The 18,815-nt window shown below is 40.7% G+C and overlaps 2 protein-coding genes across 2 annotated transcripts; both read right to left on the bottom strand.

The window, feature by feature from the left end:
- Positions 1-634: 634 nt before the first annotated feature.
- Positions 635-7,326, bottom strand: LOC110523626 (uncharacterized). The gene is made up of 4 exons (XM_021602495.3): positions 7,118-7,326; positions 4,701-4,880; positions 4,275-4,436; positions 635-2,700 (listed from the first exon to the last, which is right to left on the bottom strand). Exons 2-4 carry the CDS (start codon positions 4,876-4,878, stop codon positions 2,246-2,248), a joined length of 795 nt encoding a protein of 264 aa, XP_021458170.2. The 5' UTR covers positions 4,879-4,880; positions 7,118-7,326; the 3' UTR covers positions 635-2,245.
- Positions 7,327-7,827: 501 nt separating this feature from the next.
- ddrgk1 (DDRGK domain containing 1) lies at positions 7,828-18,439 on the bottom strand. The gene is made up of 9 exons (XM_021602494.3): positions 18,214-18,439; positions 17,574-17,729; positions 17,353-17,489; positions 16,438-16,539; positions 16,199-16,321; positions 14,869-14,907; positions 8,640-8,696; positions 8,404-8,452; positions 7,828-8,287 (listed from the first exon to the last, which is right to left on the bottom strand). Exons 1-9 carry the CDS (start codon positions 18,299-18,301, stop codon positions 8,127-8,129), a joined length of 912 nt encoding a protein of 303 aa, XP_021458169.1. The 5' UTR covers positions 18,302-18,439; the 3' UTR covers positions 7,828-8,126.
- Positions 18,440-18,815: the final 376 nt, after the last annotated feature.

Here is an 18,815-nt window from a genome sequence, read left to right as displayed (position 1 = left end):
CCTATGCATTCAGAAAGACATGTGGGACCGTGTTGAGGTATATTTAGAGCCATCTGACTGTCCATGAAGAGGAGAGGTCATCAGTCCCTATATAGTCACATATACCCCAGGATACTTACTCTATACAACAGACAGGGTTCAGATTTCAATTTGGTTCAAGACAAAATCCCTAGACCCCTACTCAATGTCTCATTTGATGACAAGATGTTCCCACAAGGTGAATTTGGGTAGCAATTGATTTTATGGTACTGTTACCACCAGTGTTAGAATGGCTTTAGGTACTTTGATATAATTCACACAATTTCATAGCCTATTACCAAATGCCTATTGCAGGGGCTTGTTTAAATGAACCCCCCCCCCCAAAAAAAGTAATTCATTCTGTAGATTATTACTGGGTAATTATCATTTAACCATGTTGTTTCTAAATTAATACCTGATCATTTGCATACCAGCAAGCAAAATAATGTGTTAGATGATCTCATGGTTTTGCATTAAGATCATGTCCTGATGATGTTGGTTGGAAATAAACCTGTAGTGTCAGAGATGAGATATCAACACAAACAGATGAGTGGGAATAAGAGGAACTGGACACTTCTGTTCTGGAACAGGAAGAACATGCATTCACACATTTCACTTAAACACAAAAACAGTTTAATGAATAAATAACATCACAAACAACCACAATGAACAGTCTGATTCATAGAGATGGGACTGTGACCCTGGAATAAGAGAAGGAATGTCTTCCTATGTACCTGAGGAAGAGATTGAGGGATAGTTTCCCGGACACAGATTAAGCCTGGTCTTGAAATAAAAAGAGAATCTCGATTGAACATGTTTCCCAATCCAGGATTAGGCTTAATCTGTGTCCAGGAAACAAGTGGGTAAGGAAAACCTGATTCTAGGCAGGCTCTTAGCTATCTTAATTAATTAAGCCAATATCCATGGTCCTACCATCATCTGCAACCAAACACCATCAAGGAGCTTGTTTTATTGGTTGCCTTTAAGCAGGATAACCCTGCTTTAGAGGCGGTTTGTGCTGTAATGTAACCATCTAAAGATGCCAAACTGGAATATATTTTCACAGTGATATGTATTATCTAGTAACCAATAGCAGTGTCAACATTTTATGAAACCAGAAACATTCGAATACATAAAATATTCAATACATCATATTTTAATATCATTAGTATATCGAGTCATATAAAGGCAAGAGCCATGTATTTACACTACCTGTTGTGGAAAGGCAAGCTGTCATATCCCCCTCAATTCTTCCTATAGTAGTAAACATCCATGCATTAATAAATAGTGCATCAATTAAAAGTGATAAAAGCTACAGTGGCAATAATAGCCAAACAGGCTTTTTAAATTTAATTTCTCAAAGGAAACTCTAGTTTCAGTACACTTCAGGTAAATCTATGAATAATCTATTGGATTTCTGTCCTCCATTTGGGAAACTTCAAGTGTCACTGTGAAAGACTGTGCAAAGGGTTTAAGAAGTTAAGATAATGCATAGGTTAGAAAACAACCTGCAAAAATCATTTTAAAAAACCTTCCTGTAGGGATTTTTATAACTAGAAGAGGAGAATAGGTGATTGTACAAACATGGGCTATATTTCAACTTATGCTCAATTGAACATATTTTCTGGTTTTGAACTGTTTGAAACCATTTGCTGATTCTGAACACACCCCAGTGGTTATTTTGCAGTAATGGGAACAGGGTCAACGCTTCTTCCCATTGATGAGTTTACTATCCCCTCATGCAAGTGACTATATTGAAAAGAGCATATACATTTGTATTATATGCACTTGCCGTGGTCACACAGACAGAAATAGCTTAAACATGTGGCACACTTTTTCAACCATCACAGCAAGCAAAATAACTATTGACCTTGGTCAAGTGAAGTTGGAGACTCTGGGCCTAAACTCCCACAAGGGAAAGATGTTATTCTTTTTAAAAATGTATGTTGTGCAACTGTATACACACTGACCCGAGAGGGGAGTTTTTAGGCAGACAAACATTAAGAGAACATTAGGAAACGTATCGGATCTCTTTTTTTGGCTCCTGACAGGATTCTACTATCTTGGTCAAGTAAAGCATTAAAAGGAACCAAAACATGACCAGGGAAGGGGCCAGCACTGCTGTCTAATAAAGTCTGTTACAGGCCATGTGTGATCCTGGTTCGCATTCTAGTAGAAACCAAACCACAGTTCACCTTTTGGGCTACACATATAAACAGAACCCCCTTTAGCAGTCTCCACCTCCATCCACCTCCACCTGATTCAGTTCAGGGACTACCTCTCCTGCCCACCCCCCCCCCCTGTTGTCTCCGTCAGACTGGCCCACTCCCTGCTCCCTGGGGGTGAGGGGCTCTGTGTCACTGTCGTCCCCTTCCACCACGGCTGTGTAGTCACTTTGGGTAGAGGTGGGGTCCCCCGGGCAACTCAGGCTGATCACGGAAGCCAGGCAGGAAAAAAGTAGGCCCAGAATGGCAATGTAGAAGCTCTCCCCTGGGTAAGCCTGCATCCCCACTGCCCCTACTTGGCTTCTGGTGCCAGGCCTAGGAGACCAAGACCCAGACCCGGGCCAGGTCCAGCCCCCTACCCAGTCCCACAGTAGCCCAAATTTGCCCTCCTGAAGGTTGCCGCTGATGACGTACAGGCAAGCCCCACACACTCCCAGCACGGACATTAGGAAAACAACTGGGGAGAGTGGAAGGGAGAAAAAGAGACAGAGGGAAAGGGAGAAAGAGAGCAAGAGGATGATAAACTAATTAATCCCAGAGAGAACTGCAGAGAGTGATGTAAACCAGCATGGCTCTGCAAACATGACTCATGTCATTTTATGACACTTCATATTTTATGAGACCTGTGAGAGTATACTTTATGTTTTGGATCATTGTCTTGTTGGAAGACAAATCTCCGTCCCAGTCTCAGGTCTTTTGCAGACTCCATCATCTTCCAGAATGGTCCTGTATTTGGCTCCATCCATCTTCCCATCAATTTTAACCATCTTCCCTCTCCCTGCTGAAGAAAAGCAGGCCCAAACCATGATGCTGCCACCACCATGTTTGACAGTGGGGATGGTGTGTTCAGCTGTGTTGCTTTTACACCAAACATAACGTTTTGCATTGTTGCCAAAAAGTTCAATTTTGGTTTCATCTGACCAGAGCACCTTCTTCCACATGTTTGGTGTGTCTCCCAGGTGGCTTGTGGCAAACTTTAAACAACACTTTTTATGGATATCTTTAAGAAATGGCTTTCTTCTTGCCACTCTTCCATAAAGGCCAGATTTGTGCAATATACGACTGATTGGGACGGCCAGGTGTTGGTAGATTTGCAGTGGTCTGATACTCCTTCCATTTCAATATTATCGCTTGCACAGTGCTCCTTGGGATGTTTAAAGCTTGGGAAATCTTTTTGTATCCAAATCCGGCTTTAAACTTCTCCACAATAGTATCTCGGACCTGCCTGGTGTGTTCCTTGTTCTTCATGATGCTCTCTGTTCTTTTAACGGACCTCTGAGACTATCACAGTGCAGGTGCATTTATACGTAGACTTGATTACACACAGGTGGATTGTATTTATCGTCATTAGTCATTTAGGTCAACATTGGATCATTCAGAGATCCTCACTGAACTTCTGGAGAGAGTTTGCTGCACTGAAAGTAAAGGGGCTGAATAATTTTGCACGCCCAATTTTTCAGTTTTTGATTTGTTAAAAAAGTTTGAAATATCCAAAAAATGTCGTTCCACTTCATGATTGTGTCCCACTTGTTGTTGATTCTTCACAAAAAAATACAGTTTTATATCTTTATGTTTGAAGCCTGAAATGTGGCAAAAGGTCGCAAAGTTCAAGGGGGCCGAATACTTTCGCAAGGCACTGTACTAACAATTAGATACAGCGAAATTGGGGAGAAAAAGGGGTAAAATAAAAATAAAAAAAGAGCGTTGGACCAGTAACCGAAAGGTTGCTGGTTCAAATCCCTGAGCAGACTAAATAAAAAATAAAATAGGCTACTGTCTGGTAGCAGAAATAGAAGACAAATGTCAAACAATCTCTTCTTTGAGCAAAGCACGTAACCCTAATTGCTCCTGTAAGTCACTGTGGAGAGGAGTGTCTGCTAAATAACTAAACATTTCAAAATAGTTCAGTATAGTGATAAAACCCTCAGAAAGAGAGACAAACAGAGAAAAAGAGCGGCAGCAATTGAGACCGAACGAGAAAGAAAAAGAGAGAATAAGAAAAGTGAGACAAAGGGAGAAAAGTTAGGTTACCAGTGGAGATGTGGAGTGACACCACCAGTCGAGGGTGGGACATCCCAGTCCCCAAGAAGTCCAATAAGAAGGAGGAGCTGGAGAGCAGGACAGCAGTGTAGCACAGAGCCGCCAGGGCATAGAGCAGCCACATCCCCCAGCCGTTAACACCACCCAGAGGACCTACAGGGAGGGAACACACACGTCTCAGTCAACTACACACACACAACACACTCCCAGGCTTCTGCATAAGCAGAAAGTAAATACGTTTAAGATCACAAACATGAGTACAGTACATAGGCCTTACCAGACATATGTGGGTGCAGTTAAACTGTAGAAAATGTGAACTATACAGTGTCAAAACAGATGACGACTGTCTGGTAGCAGAAATAGAAGACAAATGTCAAACAATCTCTTCTTTGACGGTCCAGTCTTGCCCTTCCCTACCTGTGTCAGTGATGTTCTGGGCAGCGTGCAGTGTGAAGGCCACTCCATAGATGATTTGTTTTCCTCCGGGGTCAGTACTGTTCCTGACCTGGATCCAGTTGGGGTCAGCGATGGACGTGCACAGGGACACCAAAGTAAAGCACTGGCAAACCGCAGCCGGAGACATGCTCAGAGTCATGGCTGGAAGGGAGACACAATGTATCCCCATCCATAACAATTTGTACAGTCAACTGTTGCTCAGAGAATTTGCAAAAGTTGCCAAATACATAGATGTAATGTCACCATTTAGGCAAGGTGTTTTACTAGATTGTCTAACTGTTTCAGACAAATCATGTGTATGGTTAGCTGTAATAATATGACTTCAATGGATGTACAACTAAGAAATAAGAAGAGTTTATGCAATAAATAACCACGCAGCACAGAATGCTGTTGCAGGTTGTAAGAACATTTGACACTGTAAACCTGAAGTTGGGAAACTTGAAATTAAGAAGTGAGAGATCTGTGGAATGGGTCGGTATTATTAAGGCATCTGTCACTTAACCCGTCACTTACCAGCAGCTAGACTAGCACTAACCCACTATAAGATGAAAATGTAGACTAGCTAGCTACTTGCTGCTAAGGGATAACCTAGCCAAGTAAAACACAACTCTACAATGTACTTCACATCAACATAGTGGAGTTGAGTTTTACTTGGCTAGGGATAACCAAGTGCCACAAAAAAAAAGAAAGTAATGTGACAACTGAATTGTCTATTGTTCAGCATATTGTCTGAAAAGCAAGCTAAAGTGCCATCAGAAAGTATTCAGACCCCTTGACTTTTTACAAATTTGATTGTGTTACAGTCTGAATTTGAATTGGATTAAATGTAGATTTTTGTCACTGGCCTACACACACACACAATACCCCATAATGTCAAAGTCAAATGATGTTAGACATTTTTACAAATGTAATAAAAATGAAAAGCTGAAATGTCTTGAGTCAATAAGTATTCAACCACTTTATTATGGAAAGCCTAAATATGTTCAGGAGTAAAAGCATGAGATGACTACCTCATCTCTGTACCACACACATACAGATAATTGTAAGGTCCCCCAGTTGACCTGTGAATTTCAAATACAGATTCAACCACAAAAACAAAGGAGGTTTACCAATGCCTCACATCTATTGGTAGATGGGTAGGGGGGAAAAGCAGACATTCAATATCCCATTCAATACACTTTACACTACAAAGACACAGGCAGTTGCCAGAGAGGAGAGAAAACATCAGGGGTTTCACCATGAGGCCAAACAGTTACAGAGTTTAATAGCTGTGATAGGAGAAAACTGAGGATGGCTCAACAACATTGAAGTTACTAAACAATACTGACCTAATTAACAGAGGGAAAAGGAGGAAGCTTGTACAGAATAACAAATATTCCAAAACATGCATCCTGTTTGCAGCAAGGCACTAAAGTAATACTACAAAAAATGTGGCAAAGCAATACTCTTTTTTGTTGTTGTCCTGAATACAAAGTGTTGTGATATAGGGCAAATGCAATACAACAAATTACTGAGTACCACTCCCCAAAGTACTGTTTTCTGGCATCTTGAAGGCTGCGTTGTTATGGGTATGCTTGTAATCGTTAAGGACTGATGAGTTTTTCAGGTTAAAAAATAAACAGAATGGAGTGAAGCTCAGGCAACAGACATCCTAGAGGAAAACCTGGAAAGCTGACTTGACCACCAGACAATGGGAGATTAATTCACCTTTCAGCAGGACAATAATCAAGGCCAAATCTACACTGAAGTTGCTTACCAAGAGAGTGAATGTATCTGAGTGGCCAAATTAGTTTTGACTTAAATCTACTTGAAAATCTATGTCAAGACCTGAAAATGGTTGTCTAGCAATGATCAACAACCCATTTGACAGAGTTTGAAGAATTTTGAAAACAATTATGGACAAATTATGCACAATCCAGGTGTGGAAAATGTAAGATTTACCCATGAAACCTCACAGATGTAATCGTTGCCTAAGTCGCCTCTAAAAAGCATTGAATCACGGGTGTGAATACTTATGTACATTAGATATTTCATGTTCAATAGATTTTTTTTAAAATTCTAAAAACATGTTTTCACTTTATCACTATTGGGTATTGTGTCCAGATGGGTGAGGGAAAATCTATTGAATAAAATGTTTTATTCAGGCTGTAACATAAAATATGGAATAAATCAAGGGGTATGACTACTTTCTGAAGGGTGTGTAGTCAGGTTGTACATGTGCAATTTCGCAATGCCTATCTCGTGTCCTGAGAATCAGTTGTCAATCAAGTACCTATAGCAGGCTAGCTAGCATGCGCTTGCTATTTCAGATGCACGCGCACAATAATAACTCTACACAAGCTTGTTCTTTCGGAAATAGCTAGGCTAGCGTTACTTACCAGAGATACGAATACAAGGAAATCCACGAACATACAATCTATTTCTTTAAATGTATATAAGTGCCTCACGGGTGTGGCTAAATATATGTTTTTTTCTGCGCTGACATAATCTAAAGCCAATTCAAAGCACGGAATTATCTAACTTTCATTTGGCTAAAGCTGGCTCGTAGACGGTCTTCCGGGATGACCGGAAATTACAATCACGAGTGTTGTCGATGTTGTCACTAGTTACCACAGCCACAAAGGCTATATCGTAAAACTTCCTGAAAACAATCATGTGTCTTTTGGTCTTTATTTAAGATTACGGTTAGGCATGAAGCTAACGACACCGCTAAGGTTAGGTGTAAAATCATATTTTTAAAGGATAAATTGGTTTATGACTTTGTGACTGTGGTAACTACTGACGACCCGAGTGCAACGGTGTGCAAACAATTAGTCAGGGATATTATGTAATTAACTAGCAAATCCAACAAAGCGTAAATTAGTATTTTTGCATACTGTACTATTATATACCCGTCTCTGACAGGTTCATATTTATCCCACCAAGGAATCAACAATATGCTAAGAAATCTGGAACATAAATCTGCTCTAAGATTGCAATAATGTGCAACGTACTCAAGGTATAACTGTGGGTAGTGATTGTATGGCCGAGTTTAAGATACAAATAAATATGGGCTGGAAATAGACATAAAAAGAGGAAACATCCAAAATCCAATTCACATGTCGACTTTATTCATATACAGTCCGTATACGGAGTATAATGAGAACTCTTAAAATAATCCAATAATTCAGTGTATGAAATTATAATTCTGTCTGTACCAGTCTGTACCAGCATGAGTGTTGTCTAATCTGTTTGTTTATGCTTCATTACTTATCCGAGTTTGGCATCACAAATCTGTCAGCATTGAATATTTCAGGTTTTACTGTAGATTGATGAGGGAGTTTCTAGCTTTGGCAAACTCTGTCCTCAATGTGTTGTGTGTGTGTGTGTGTGTCTGTATATTCCCCATTAGGCGGTGTTTCGTATCTCGGGCGTGAGGTTGATGAGTGAGTTACTAGCTTGGGCCAGCTCGCTGATAGAGACCCTCCCTCTCTGTTTGATGAACTGAGCCACAGCGTTTAACTCTTCTGGCGTGATGGAGATAAACTTCCCTCTATCGTCGATCACTCCTGAAGAAAATAATGAGAATAAAGACGGTCAGACAGCAGAGAAGCAAGAGTGCCTGACTGTACTCATTTACTCAGAGAAATAATGTTAATTTTGGCACACACTTTTATTCACTTACCTGTGAGTTCACCATCAGCTAAGAGGTCCTGCAGTCTCGCAATTGCATCCTGTGAGCAAAGATTAGTTATGATGACCAATCTCCCTTCTCTCAACCACCACAAAAAACACTAATATAACCTTGAACCTTGTGGAGACACAATCTGACACACATATTTCAAAATGAGAACAGACCATTGAGTGCAGGAATCATAGTCCTGCACTCATGTCACCCTTTGATAATTTTCCTGCCATCACCTGTGTGCGCATTCCAAAGTGTGACGCCAGGTCTTCCAGCAGTACTACCTTGGAGTCCTGAGAGATAACCAGAGGAAAAGAGGGTAAAAAACCTATACGTTGTTAACAATAAAATGTCACAATAAGGTGCAGGGCAATCGACTTGCTTGTAGGGGGGCAAGGAGACTCCCTGCTCTGCTAAAACCATTGACAACTGTGTGCCTTTTTCAAGGGAATGTTGAATAAATGTTAAGTATTTGGTTGTACATCACCTCTTGAACAGCAGTCAGAACTACACATTTCTGATTATTCCATACAAAACAATTGCTGACATTTACTGTAGCTCTATCATCATAATTATTCCGCAAATAGCCTACCTGCATGCTTTTCCTCACCAGTAAACATCAATTGATCATGTGATTTCAGATACAGTTGAAGTCGGAAGTTAACATACATTAATTTCTTGTTAACAAACTATAGTTTTGGCAAGTTGGTTAGGACATATACTTTGTGCATGACAAGTAATTTTTCCAACAATTGTTTACAGACAGATTATTTCACGGTATCACAATTCCAGTGGGTCAGAAGTTTACATACACTAAGTTGACTGTGCCTTTAAACAGCATGGAAAATTCCAGAAAATGATGTCATGGCTTTAGAAGCTTCTGATAGGCTAATTGACATCATTTGAGTCAATTGGAGGTGTACCTGTGGATGTATTTCAAGTTCTACCTCTTTGCTTGACATCATGGGAAAATCAAAAGAAAGCCAAGACCTAAGAAAAAATTGTAGACCACAAGTCTGGTTCATCCTTGGGAGAAATTTCCAAACGCCTGACGGTACCACGTCCAGCTGTACAAACAATAGTACACAAATAAACACCATGGGACGACACAGCCATCATACCGCTCAGGAAGGAGACGCGGTCTGTCTCCTAGAGATGAATGTACTTTGCTGCAAAAAGTGCAAATCAATCCCAGAACAACAGCAAATAACCTTGTAAAGATGCTGGAGGAAACAGGTACAAAAGCCTCTATATCCACAGTAAAATGAGTCCTATATCGACACAACCTGAAAGGCTGCTCAGCAAGGAAGAAGCCACTGCTCCAAAACCGCCATAAAAATGCCAGACTACGGTTTGCAACTGCACATAGGAACAAAGATCATACTTTTTGGATAATGTCCTCTGGTCTGATGAAACAAAAAAAAGAACTGTTTGGCTATAATGACCATCGTTATGTTTGGAGGGAAAAGGGGGATGCTTGCAAGCCGAAGAACATTATCCTAACCGTGAACCACAGGGCTGGCAGCATCATGTTGTGGGGGTGCTTTGCTGCAGGAGGGACTGGTGCACTTCACAAAATAGATGGCATCATGAGGGAGGAAAATTATGTGGATATATTGAAGCAACAGCTCAAGACATCAGTCAGGAAGTTAAAGCTTGGTCGCAAATGGGTCTTCAAAATGGACAATGCCCCAAGCATACTTCCAAAGTTGTGGCAAAATGGCTTAAGGACAACAAAGTCAAGGTATTGGAGTGGCCATAAAAAAAGCACTCACCTTAATCTTATAGAAATGTTGTGGGCAGAACTGAAAAAGCGTGTGCAAGCAAGGAGGCCTACAAACCTGGGGTCAAAAGGAATGGGTCAAAATTCACCCAACTTACTGTGGGAAGCTTGTAGAAGGCTACAATTTCAAGGCAATGCTACCAAATACTAATTGAGTGTATGTAAACTTCTGACCCACTGGGAATGTGATGAAAGAAATACAAGCTGAAATAAATCACTCTATTATTCTGACATTTCACATTCTTAAAATAAAGTGGTGATCCTAACTGACCTAAAACAGGGAATTTGTACTAGGATTAAATGTCAGGAATTGTGAAAAATTAAGTTTAAATATATTTGGCCAAGATGTACAGTTGAACTTCTGACTTCAACTGTACATGACGATAGCCTCACGATCTCTCTTAATATTAGCTACAATTAAGTTGACATTTGGGTGATCTAAAATACAAGTGAAGTTAACTATACCTCAGTGTGAGTGGTTTAGGATAATTTCCCATCCTTTGTGGGCTCTGCATGTCAAGAAGGGCTTGACTGCTGATGTACTGTTAGCTGATCATGTTTACGCATATTGTGTTGCAGCCATGCTGTGTTGTTTTCGGTCTCTCTTTATGTAGATTTGTGGTGTCTCTTGTGACGCATGTTTGGTCCTACATTTTTAATCCTGCCCAGGTCCCCGTAGGAGGCCTTTTGACTCTTGTTAAATAATAATTTGTGCTTAATTTACTTGACTAGTTAAATAAAAAATGCTATAAAATTCAAATATTACATTGCAATCTACCGGTAGACATGTTGCACAGTTGGCAAAACAAACTATTCATACCTCAACTTATTCCACATTTTGTTGTGTTAGAGCCTGAATTCAAAATTGATTACAGATTTTTTCCTCACCCATCTACACACAATATCCCATAATGACAAAGTAAAAACATGTTTTTAGAAATCTATAGAAAATAAAATACAGAAATATCTCATTTACATAACTATTCACACCCCCGAGTCAATACTTTGTAGAAGCACCGATTACAGCTTTGAGTCATCTTTGGTAGGCATGTATCAGCTTTGCACATCTGGATTTGGGAATTTTCTCCCATTCTTCCTCAATGATTTTTTCAAGCTGTCAATTTGGATGGAGAGTGGCGGTGAATAGTAATCTTCAAGACTTTCCACAGATTTTAAATGAGATTCAAGACTGGGCCACTCAAGAACATTTCACATTCTTGTTCTGAAGCCATTCCAGTGTTGCTTTGGCTGTATGCTTGGGGTCATTGTCTTATTGGAATGGAAATCTTCGCCCCAGTCTAAGGTCATTTGTATGCTGGGGGAGGTTCTCATTACGGATTTGGCTCCATTCATTGTTCTCTCTATCCTTACCAGTCTCCCAGTCCCTGTCGCTGAAAACCATCCCATAGCATGATGCTGCATGGTAGGGATGGTGTTAACCAGGCACAGCTCACACCCGTCTTTCTCCACACACAGCGTTTTGCATTCAGGACAAATAGTCCAATTTGAATTATCAGTCCACATCCAGGCGTGATGTCATGTGCTTTTTATCTCAGGAGTGGCTTCTGTTGGGCCACTCACCCATAATGCACAGATTGGTGAAGTACTGTAAAGACTTGTCCTTCTGGCAGGTTCTACCATCTTAGCCAAGGAACTCTGTAGTTCTGTCAGAGTGATCATTGGGTTATTGGTCACCTCCCTGACCAAGGTCCTTCTTACCCGGTTGCTCAGTTTGGTCGGACGGCCAGCTCTAGGCAGAGTCTGGGTAGTTCCATATTTTGTCAATTTTCCAACGACTTAGATCAATGTGCTCTTGGAAACGTTCAACACTCTAGTAATAGTGGTATACCCTTCCCCAGATACATGCCGCATTACAATTCTCTGAGTTCTATGAACAGTTCCTTGGATTTCATGGTATAGTTTCTGCTCTGGCATGCCTGTCAATTGTGGAACCTTACAGTACCAGTCAAAAGTTTGGACACACCTACTCATTCTAGGGTTTTTCATTATTTTCTACATTGTAGAATACTTCTGAAGACATCAAAAGTATGAAATAACACATATGGAATTATGTAGTAACCAAAAAAATCTAAATATATTTTATATTTGAGATTCTTGAAAGTAGTCCCCCTTTGCTTTGATGACAGCTTTGCACTCTTGGCATTCTCTCAACCAGCTTCATGAGGTAGTCACCTGGAATGCATTTCAATTAACAGGTGTGCCTTGTTAAAAGTTAATTTGTGGAATATCTTTCCTTCTTAATGCGTTTGAGACAATCAGATGTGTTGTGACAAGGTAGGGGTGGTATACAGAAGATAGCCCTATTTGGTAAAATACCAAGTCCATATTACGGCAAGAACAGCTCATAAGCAGAGAAACAACAGTCATTACTTTAAGAAATGAATGCCAGTCAATCGGGAATATTTCAAGAACTTTGAACGTTTCAAGTGCAGTCACAAAAACCAAGCGCTATGATGAAACTGGCCCTCATGAGGACCTCCACAGGAAATGAAGACCCAGAGTTACCTCTGCTGCAGAGGATAAGTTCATTAGAGTTACCAGCCTCAGAAATAGACAATTAACTGCACCTCAGACTGCAGCCCAAATAAATGCTTTAGAGTTCAAGTAACAGACACATCAACTATTCAGAGGAGACTGCGTGAATCATGCCTTCACAATTTCTACAAAGAAACTACTAAATGACACCAATAAGAAGAGACTTGCTTGGGCCAAGAAACATGAGCAATTGACATTAGACTGGTGGAAATCTGTCCTTTGGTCTGAGTCGTCCAAATGTAAGATTTTTGGTTCCAACCGCCGTGTCTTTGAGACACAGATTTGTTGAACGGATAATCTCTGTATGTGTGGTTCCCACCGTGAAGCATGGAGGAGATGTGATGGTGTGGGGTGCTTTGCTGGTGACACTGTCAGGGATTTATTTAAAATTCCAGGCACACTTAACCAGGATGGCTACCACAGCATTCTGGTTTGCGCTTAGTGGGACTATCATTTGTTTTTAAACAGGACAATGACCAAACACACCTCCAGGCTGTGTAAGGGCTGTTTGACCAAGGAGGAGAGTGATGGAGTGCTGCATCAGATGACCTGGCCTCCACAATCATCTGACCTCAACCCAATTGAGACGGTTTGGGTTGAGTTGGACCGCAGCGTGAAGGAAAAGCAGCCAACAAGTGCTCAGCACACGTGGGAACTCCTTCAAGACTGTTGGAAAAGCATTCCAGGTGACAACCTCATGAAGATGATTGAGAGAATACCAAGTGTGTGCAAAGCTGTCATCAAGGCAAAGGGTGCCTACTTTTAAGAATATAAAATATATTGTGATTTGTTTAACCCTTTTTTGATTACTACATGATTCCACATTAGTTATTTCATAGTTTTGATGTCTTCACTATTTTTCTACAATGTAGAAAATAGTCAAAATAATGAAAAACCCTTGAATGAGTAGGTGTGTCCAAACCTTTGACTGGTACTGTATATAGACAGGTGTTTCTTTCTAAATCCTGTCCAAACAATTTAAATTGGCCACAGGTGGACTCCAATCAAGTTGTAGTGACATCAAGGACGATCAAAGGAAATTGGATGCACCTGAACTCCATTTGTAGTGTCAAAGCAAAGGGGTGTAAATAGTTACGTAAATTAGATATCTATTTAATTTTCAATAAATCTGCAAACATTTCTAAAAACTTTTCACCTTTTCATTATGAGATTTTGTGTGTAGATGGGTGAGGATTAAAATATATTTAATCAATTTTGAATTCAGGCTGTAAGAACAAAATGTGGACTAAGGGGTATGAATACTTTGAATTTATCTTTTTTAGTTAACTAGGCAAGTCAGTTAAGAACAAATTCTTATTTACAATGACAGCCTAGGAACAGTGGGGTGCCTTGTTCAGGGGCAGAAAAACAGCTTTTTACCTTGTCAGCCCGGGGATTCAATCTAGCAACCTTCGATCTAGCAACTGGCCCAATGCTCTAACCACTAGGCTACCTGCCGCCCCATGAATGCACTGTAGTGGTAATGTATTTTTTTCTCCAACCAACGTAGGCCTACCTAATTAAGTTAACACTATTCCCTTTTCAACATTGTTTTTAAGAGTGTTTAATCACAATTACTGTGGACAGACATGATAGGCTACATTGATTAATGGACGATGTCAAATTGGCTACCTTGCTAATAACAGATCATGTCAATATGGTTAGTTAACATTCAGGGCATAAACTAGATGGCTTTATCCAAAGTGTTTGATTTGCTTGCCATCTAGTGGTGATGACATAAGTCCAATAAAGTTACAAATAAAAAAAATGGTTAGGCTATCCTCACGCTTCTGAAATGACATGATCAATTGATCATGAAAAGCATGCAGTTAATTGCTATAGCCTATAACTATGATAGAGCTAAATGTGGAATAATCAGAACTGTGGTAGGTCTGACTATTCTCTTCAAGAGGTTATGATGTTAAAACTAAATAGTTAACATTTATTTAACATTCCCTTTAAAACAGCACATTGTTGTTAAAGGTTTTAGCGGAGCTGAGGGTCTCCATGCCCTGACGAATTGAGGCTGTTCTGCGGGAAAAAAGGTGGTGCAACTCAATATTAGGAAGGTTTTCCTAAAGTTTTGTACACAGTGTATATGGTACTGGTTAGGTTCCTGCTCATACCTTGATGTACTGGATGAACTCTTGTAGAAGATTGCGTGACTATAAAAAAAGAACAAACATTTACATAAAATAGGGATTTCATGCCAGGAATCCAGGTTACCGAGATTTACCACCCAAAACTACTCCCTTTTCCCGGGATAAATAACTACGAGAAACCGGTAAATTATTTACATGAACAACAGTGTGAAATGGAACTGTTAAATTACATGCGATGTCTAAATGTGGCTTCTCTATGGCCTCTGCATGATGAATCAACCTTCAGGGTGGGGACAGACAGCCCATCTCAGTATGGAGTGCAGTTCACAATGCATGGAGACCTATCATCTCATGGTAACAAAATATTTTTATTTTGACATGTAGGTCTACATTTGCTGCAGCATAACCTACACTACAGTAATATAAAAAGACAGAATGCTTGTCTAATTTACCCAACTCCATCTGGCTTTCGGGGGTGACCTTGTTTTTTAATTATAACGATTTTTTTATTATTGCAGCTGCTGAGTTTTAAAACAGCCTATCAGTCAAATATCATTGCTTTAAAATCAGTGCACCCGGAGGCACTCTCTCCCAACGCCATTGAAATTTTATCCAAACTAGATAATCCTGTTCTAAATTGATATATATATATATATATATATATATATATATATATATATATATATATATATATATATATAAATAATTGATGTCATAACCTACCTATCTTTCAGGTAATACTGGCTTCTCCTTAAAAAAATGCTCCTTAGCTCTTGGGAGTCCCATGCAGGAAAAGCTAGACTAGAATAGTTTGCTAAGGTGGCTTATGGTTGAGAAATTAACAGTAAATTGTCTGCCAACAGCTCTGGTGGACATTCCTGCAGTCAGCATACCAACTGCACGCTCCCTTGAAACATTATAGTGGTCTTTTATTGTCATCAGCTCAAAGTGCACCTGTGTAATGATCATGCTGTTTAATCAGCTTCTTGATATACCACACCTGTCAGGTAAATGGATTATCTTGGCAAAAGAGAAATGCTCACTAACAGGGATGTAAACAAATTTGTGGGCATACGGCACAACACTTTAGAGAAAAACTTTGTGCGTATGGAAAATGTATGGGATCTTTTATTTCAGCTCATGAAAACAACACTTTACATGTTGCGTTTATATTTTTGTTCTCTCTCTCTCCCTCCCCCCTCCCTCCCTCCCTCCCTCCCTCCCTCCCTCCCTCCCTGGGCCAACAAAAGGGGGACAGTGGGCCGCCAGTTGCCCAGCCCCAATCTACTTGATAAAAACGGGTTCATGTCGACAGCCACCTAAACCGAACTATGTGAATACACTAGTAAACTACCTCTTCCTCTGTGACATCATCAGCTTCACCCTGCTCCTCGACGACAAAGGACTGTTTGAGCCTTAGGTACTCCTCTTCCTCCTCCTTCTCCTGCTCCTCTTTGGCCCGCCGCTCCTCTTCCTCCTAAACAGAAAATAATAATTGGAGAAAGAAGGAATGAGTGCAAGAATGGGAATAAGAAGTGATGTGTCTACCTGCATCTGTGTTCAAAAGAGTGAGATTGTGTGTGTGTTTATTACCTCTTTCTGCTCCTGTTGTCTCTCTTTCTCATCCTCCTTGCTTCTCTCCTGCTCTCGGAGCTCCTGCATTTTCTTCCTTTCCTCTCTCTCTGCCAGCTCAGCCTGAGGAACACAGCATCAAACCTAGTCGCCAAGAAGAACACTTGCAAACATAAAATACAATGATTTGAAAACGCAGGGTGGGTCAAAGCAATATGGTGGATGCCCTTCACCTGCCTGGTTCTATCACAGCACTGCAGCTGAGAGAAGAAGCAGTGCTGCTGAAGGGAGAACGCCATTTGAGGGGAGAAAGCCATTGTAGACTTGACTAGGGCAATATTTGTTCATGGCAAACAGGAAAACAAGAAGCAGATCAAACTCTTTGGTCCTTTAAAAAAAACTGCTGTATGTAAAATCAAATCAAGTTCAAATCAAATGTATTTATAAAGCCCTTCAGCTGATGTCAAAGTGCTGTACAGAAACCCAGCCTAAAACTCCAAACAGCAAGCAATGCAGGTGTAGAAGCACGATGGCTAGGAAGAACTCTCTAGAAAGGCCAGAACCTAGAAAGAAACCTAGAGAGGAACCAGGCTATGAGGGGTGGCCAGTCCTCTTCTGGCTGTGCCAGGTGGAGATTATAACAGAACATGGCCAAGATGTTCATAGATGACCAGCAGGGTAAAATATTGTGTGCTATAGCTGGAAAATAAATGTGACACTGGATGACAACATAATTATGTTTGTTTCCAGCATTAGGGCTGTTTTCCTAAAGAAGTTAAATCCGCTTCATGTTTTGTTTCCTTGCCACAATACTAACGAGTATTGTGATACTGGTATCGTCCCGGCCCTACTGTTGATTGACATGCTACTGATAACATATAATGGACAATCTCCAATGGAGAACTGTTGTCCAGCTGTTCCAGAGAGTGGTAATACCTCTCTCTGAGCCCGTTTGGCTTGTTTCTCCTCCAGTTTCCTCTGCTTCTTGGCTCCAAGCTTCCCTGTGGCCTGGAACTGCTGTTCCTCCTCTTCTTCCTGTTCCTCCACAGCCACTTCTTCTACAGGGCTGTCCTCTGAAGGAGCATTCACACATTTGTGAAACTTCATTTTCACAGTAGTAACACATGTGATACTCGTGTGTATGTCAGATGTGTTACCGTTGTCGGATGCGTCCCTCTGGGCTCGCCTCTGGGCCATTACCCTGCTGTTGAGATTTCTACGGCGCCGGGGCATGCCCGCCCCACGCTCCTCGGCCACCTGCGGGCGAGGAGCTGCCACCCGAGCCAACACATCCTGCCTCTGTTCACGATCAGCTGGAGAGAGAGAGAGGGGGGGTTGAATTACAGAGTATCGGGTCAATTTAGGCCCAAAACGAGTGCACATATGCGGAGAGGTAAAGGGCAGGAGACATGGGGAAGAGTTAATGGAGGGAGTCAGGGAAGGCAGATAATGGGAGCACAGATAGACTCGATTACGTTTACTAGTAGAATGTAGAGGAAGAGAATAGGGGAGGGAGACTTAAGTATAGCAAGAGAAATAACGTAAATAAACTTGTCGTCAACATGTTCCTTAGTCAGCTACAACAGTAGCTAGCTAGCTAACGTTAGCTAGCTACATTGAGAACTGACAGGTCATGACGAGCAAGTGACAGGGAAAAAAATAAACACCCAAACAACCTCTACTTTTAACTTGTAAATAGCCAGTGGTAAACACGAATAGCAACGCGATTGCTAACGTTAGCTGTTTTAGTATTGGTGTCGTTATCCAAAAGCTTGGTAGCTACAGTTAACTCCTTACCTTCCTCTGTTTTTCCTCGTACCTTCACAGCAAAAACGATCAACACAATAAGGATTGCTGCAGCAATCAAATACACCACAATGTCCATTGCAAATTTAAAATGGCTATTTCAGATTCTATGAATTTCACATTTCAAACTATCTTCTCCACCATGAGACACGTATGTTGTGTTGTGCTTCAGCCACCCACGTCACGTGATATTCTTCTTCTTTAAGTTTTGATTGGCGAATCACAACCAACTAATAAGTGCATACACCGCCATCTACTGTGCTGGAGTGTGAGGCCGTTCACGACCTACCGAAAACACCATATTATCTTAATTAACTAACCCCGAATTTCGAAGAAAATAAATATTTCCCTAACAAACCTCTCTACTCCCATCACCCCCACCCAAAATATCACCCACTCCACATTCAAGTCCAACCTCTCTGACCCTGTCAAACAACCTCTCATTCTACATCATGCATTTCACAAAGTAATAATACATGTTCAAACGTTTCCTCTGCCATACAGCCATTACACATTCCAGTACCATGTTTCCCTATCAATTTCAAAGACAAATTATGCCCTAATCTCATCCAACACAACATAACGTCCTCCCT

The sequence above is a fragment of the Oncorhynchus mykiss genome, chromosome 5 (assembly GCF_057628025.1).
Source record: "Oncorhynchus mykiss isolate SJ-2025 chromosome 5, ASM5762802v1, whole genome shotgun sequence".
Classification (NCBI taxonomy): domain Eukaryota; kingdom Metazoa; phylum Chordata; class Actinopteri; order Salmoniformes; family Salmonidae; genus Oncorhynchus; species Oncorhynchus mykiss.
This window is presented reverse-complemented; position numbering and strand designations above follow the sequence as displayed.

Coding starts and splice junctions, on each gene's coding strand:
- ddrgk1 (XM_021602494.3), bottom strand. CDS start 18,301: ATGGACATTGTGGTGTATTTGATTGCTGCAGCAATCCTTATTGTGTTG. Junction 17,730..18,213: donor ACGAGGAAAAACAGAGGAAG/GTAAGGAGTTAA, acceptor CTCTCTCTCCAG/CTGATCGTGAACAGAGGCAG. Junction 8,288..8,403: donor AGCTGATGGTGAACTCACAG/GTAAGTGAATAA, acceptor TATTTTCTTCAG/GAGTGATCGACGATAGAGGG.
- LOC110523626 (XM_021602495.3), bottom strand. CDS start 4,878: ATGACTCTGAGCATGTCTCCGGCTGCGGTTTGCCAGTGCTTTACTTTG. Junction 4,437..4,700: donor CCAGAACATCACTGACACAG/GTAGGGAAGGGC, acceptor CCCTCCCTGTAG/GTCCTCTGGGTGGTGTTAAC. Junction 2,701..4,274: donor GTCACTCCACATCTCCACTG/GTAACCTAACTT, acceptor CACTCTCCCCAG/TTGTTTTCCTAATGTCCGTG.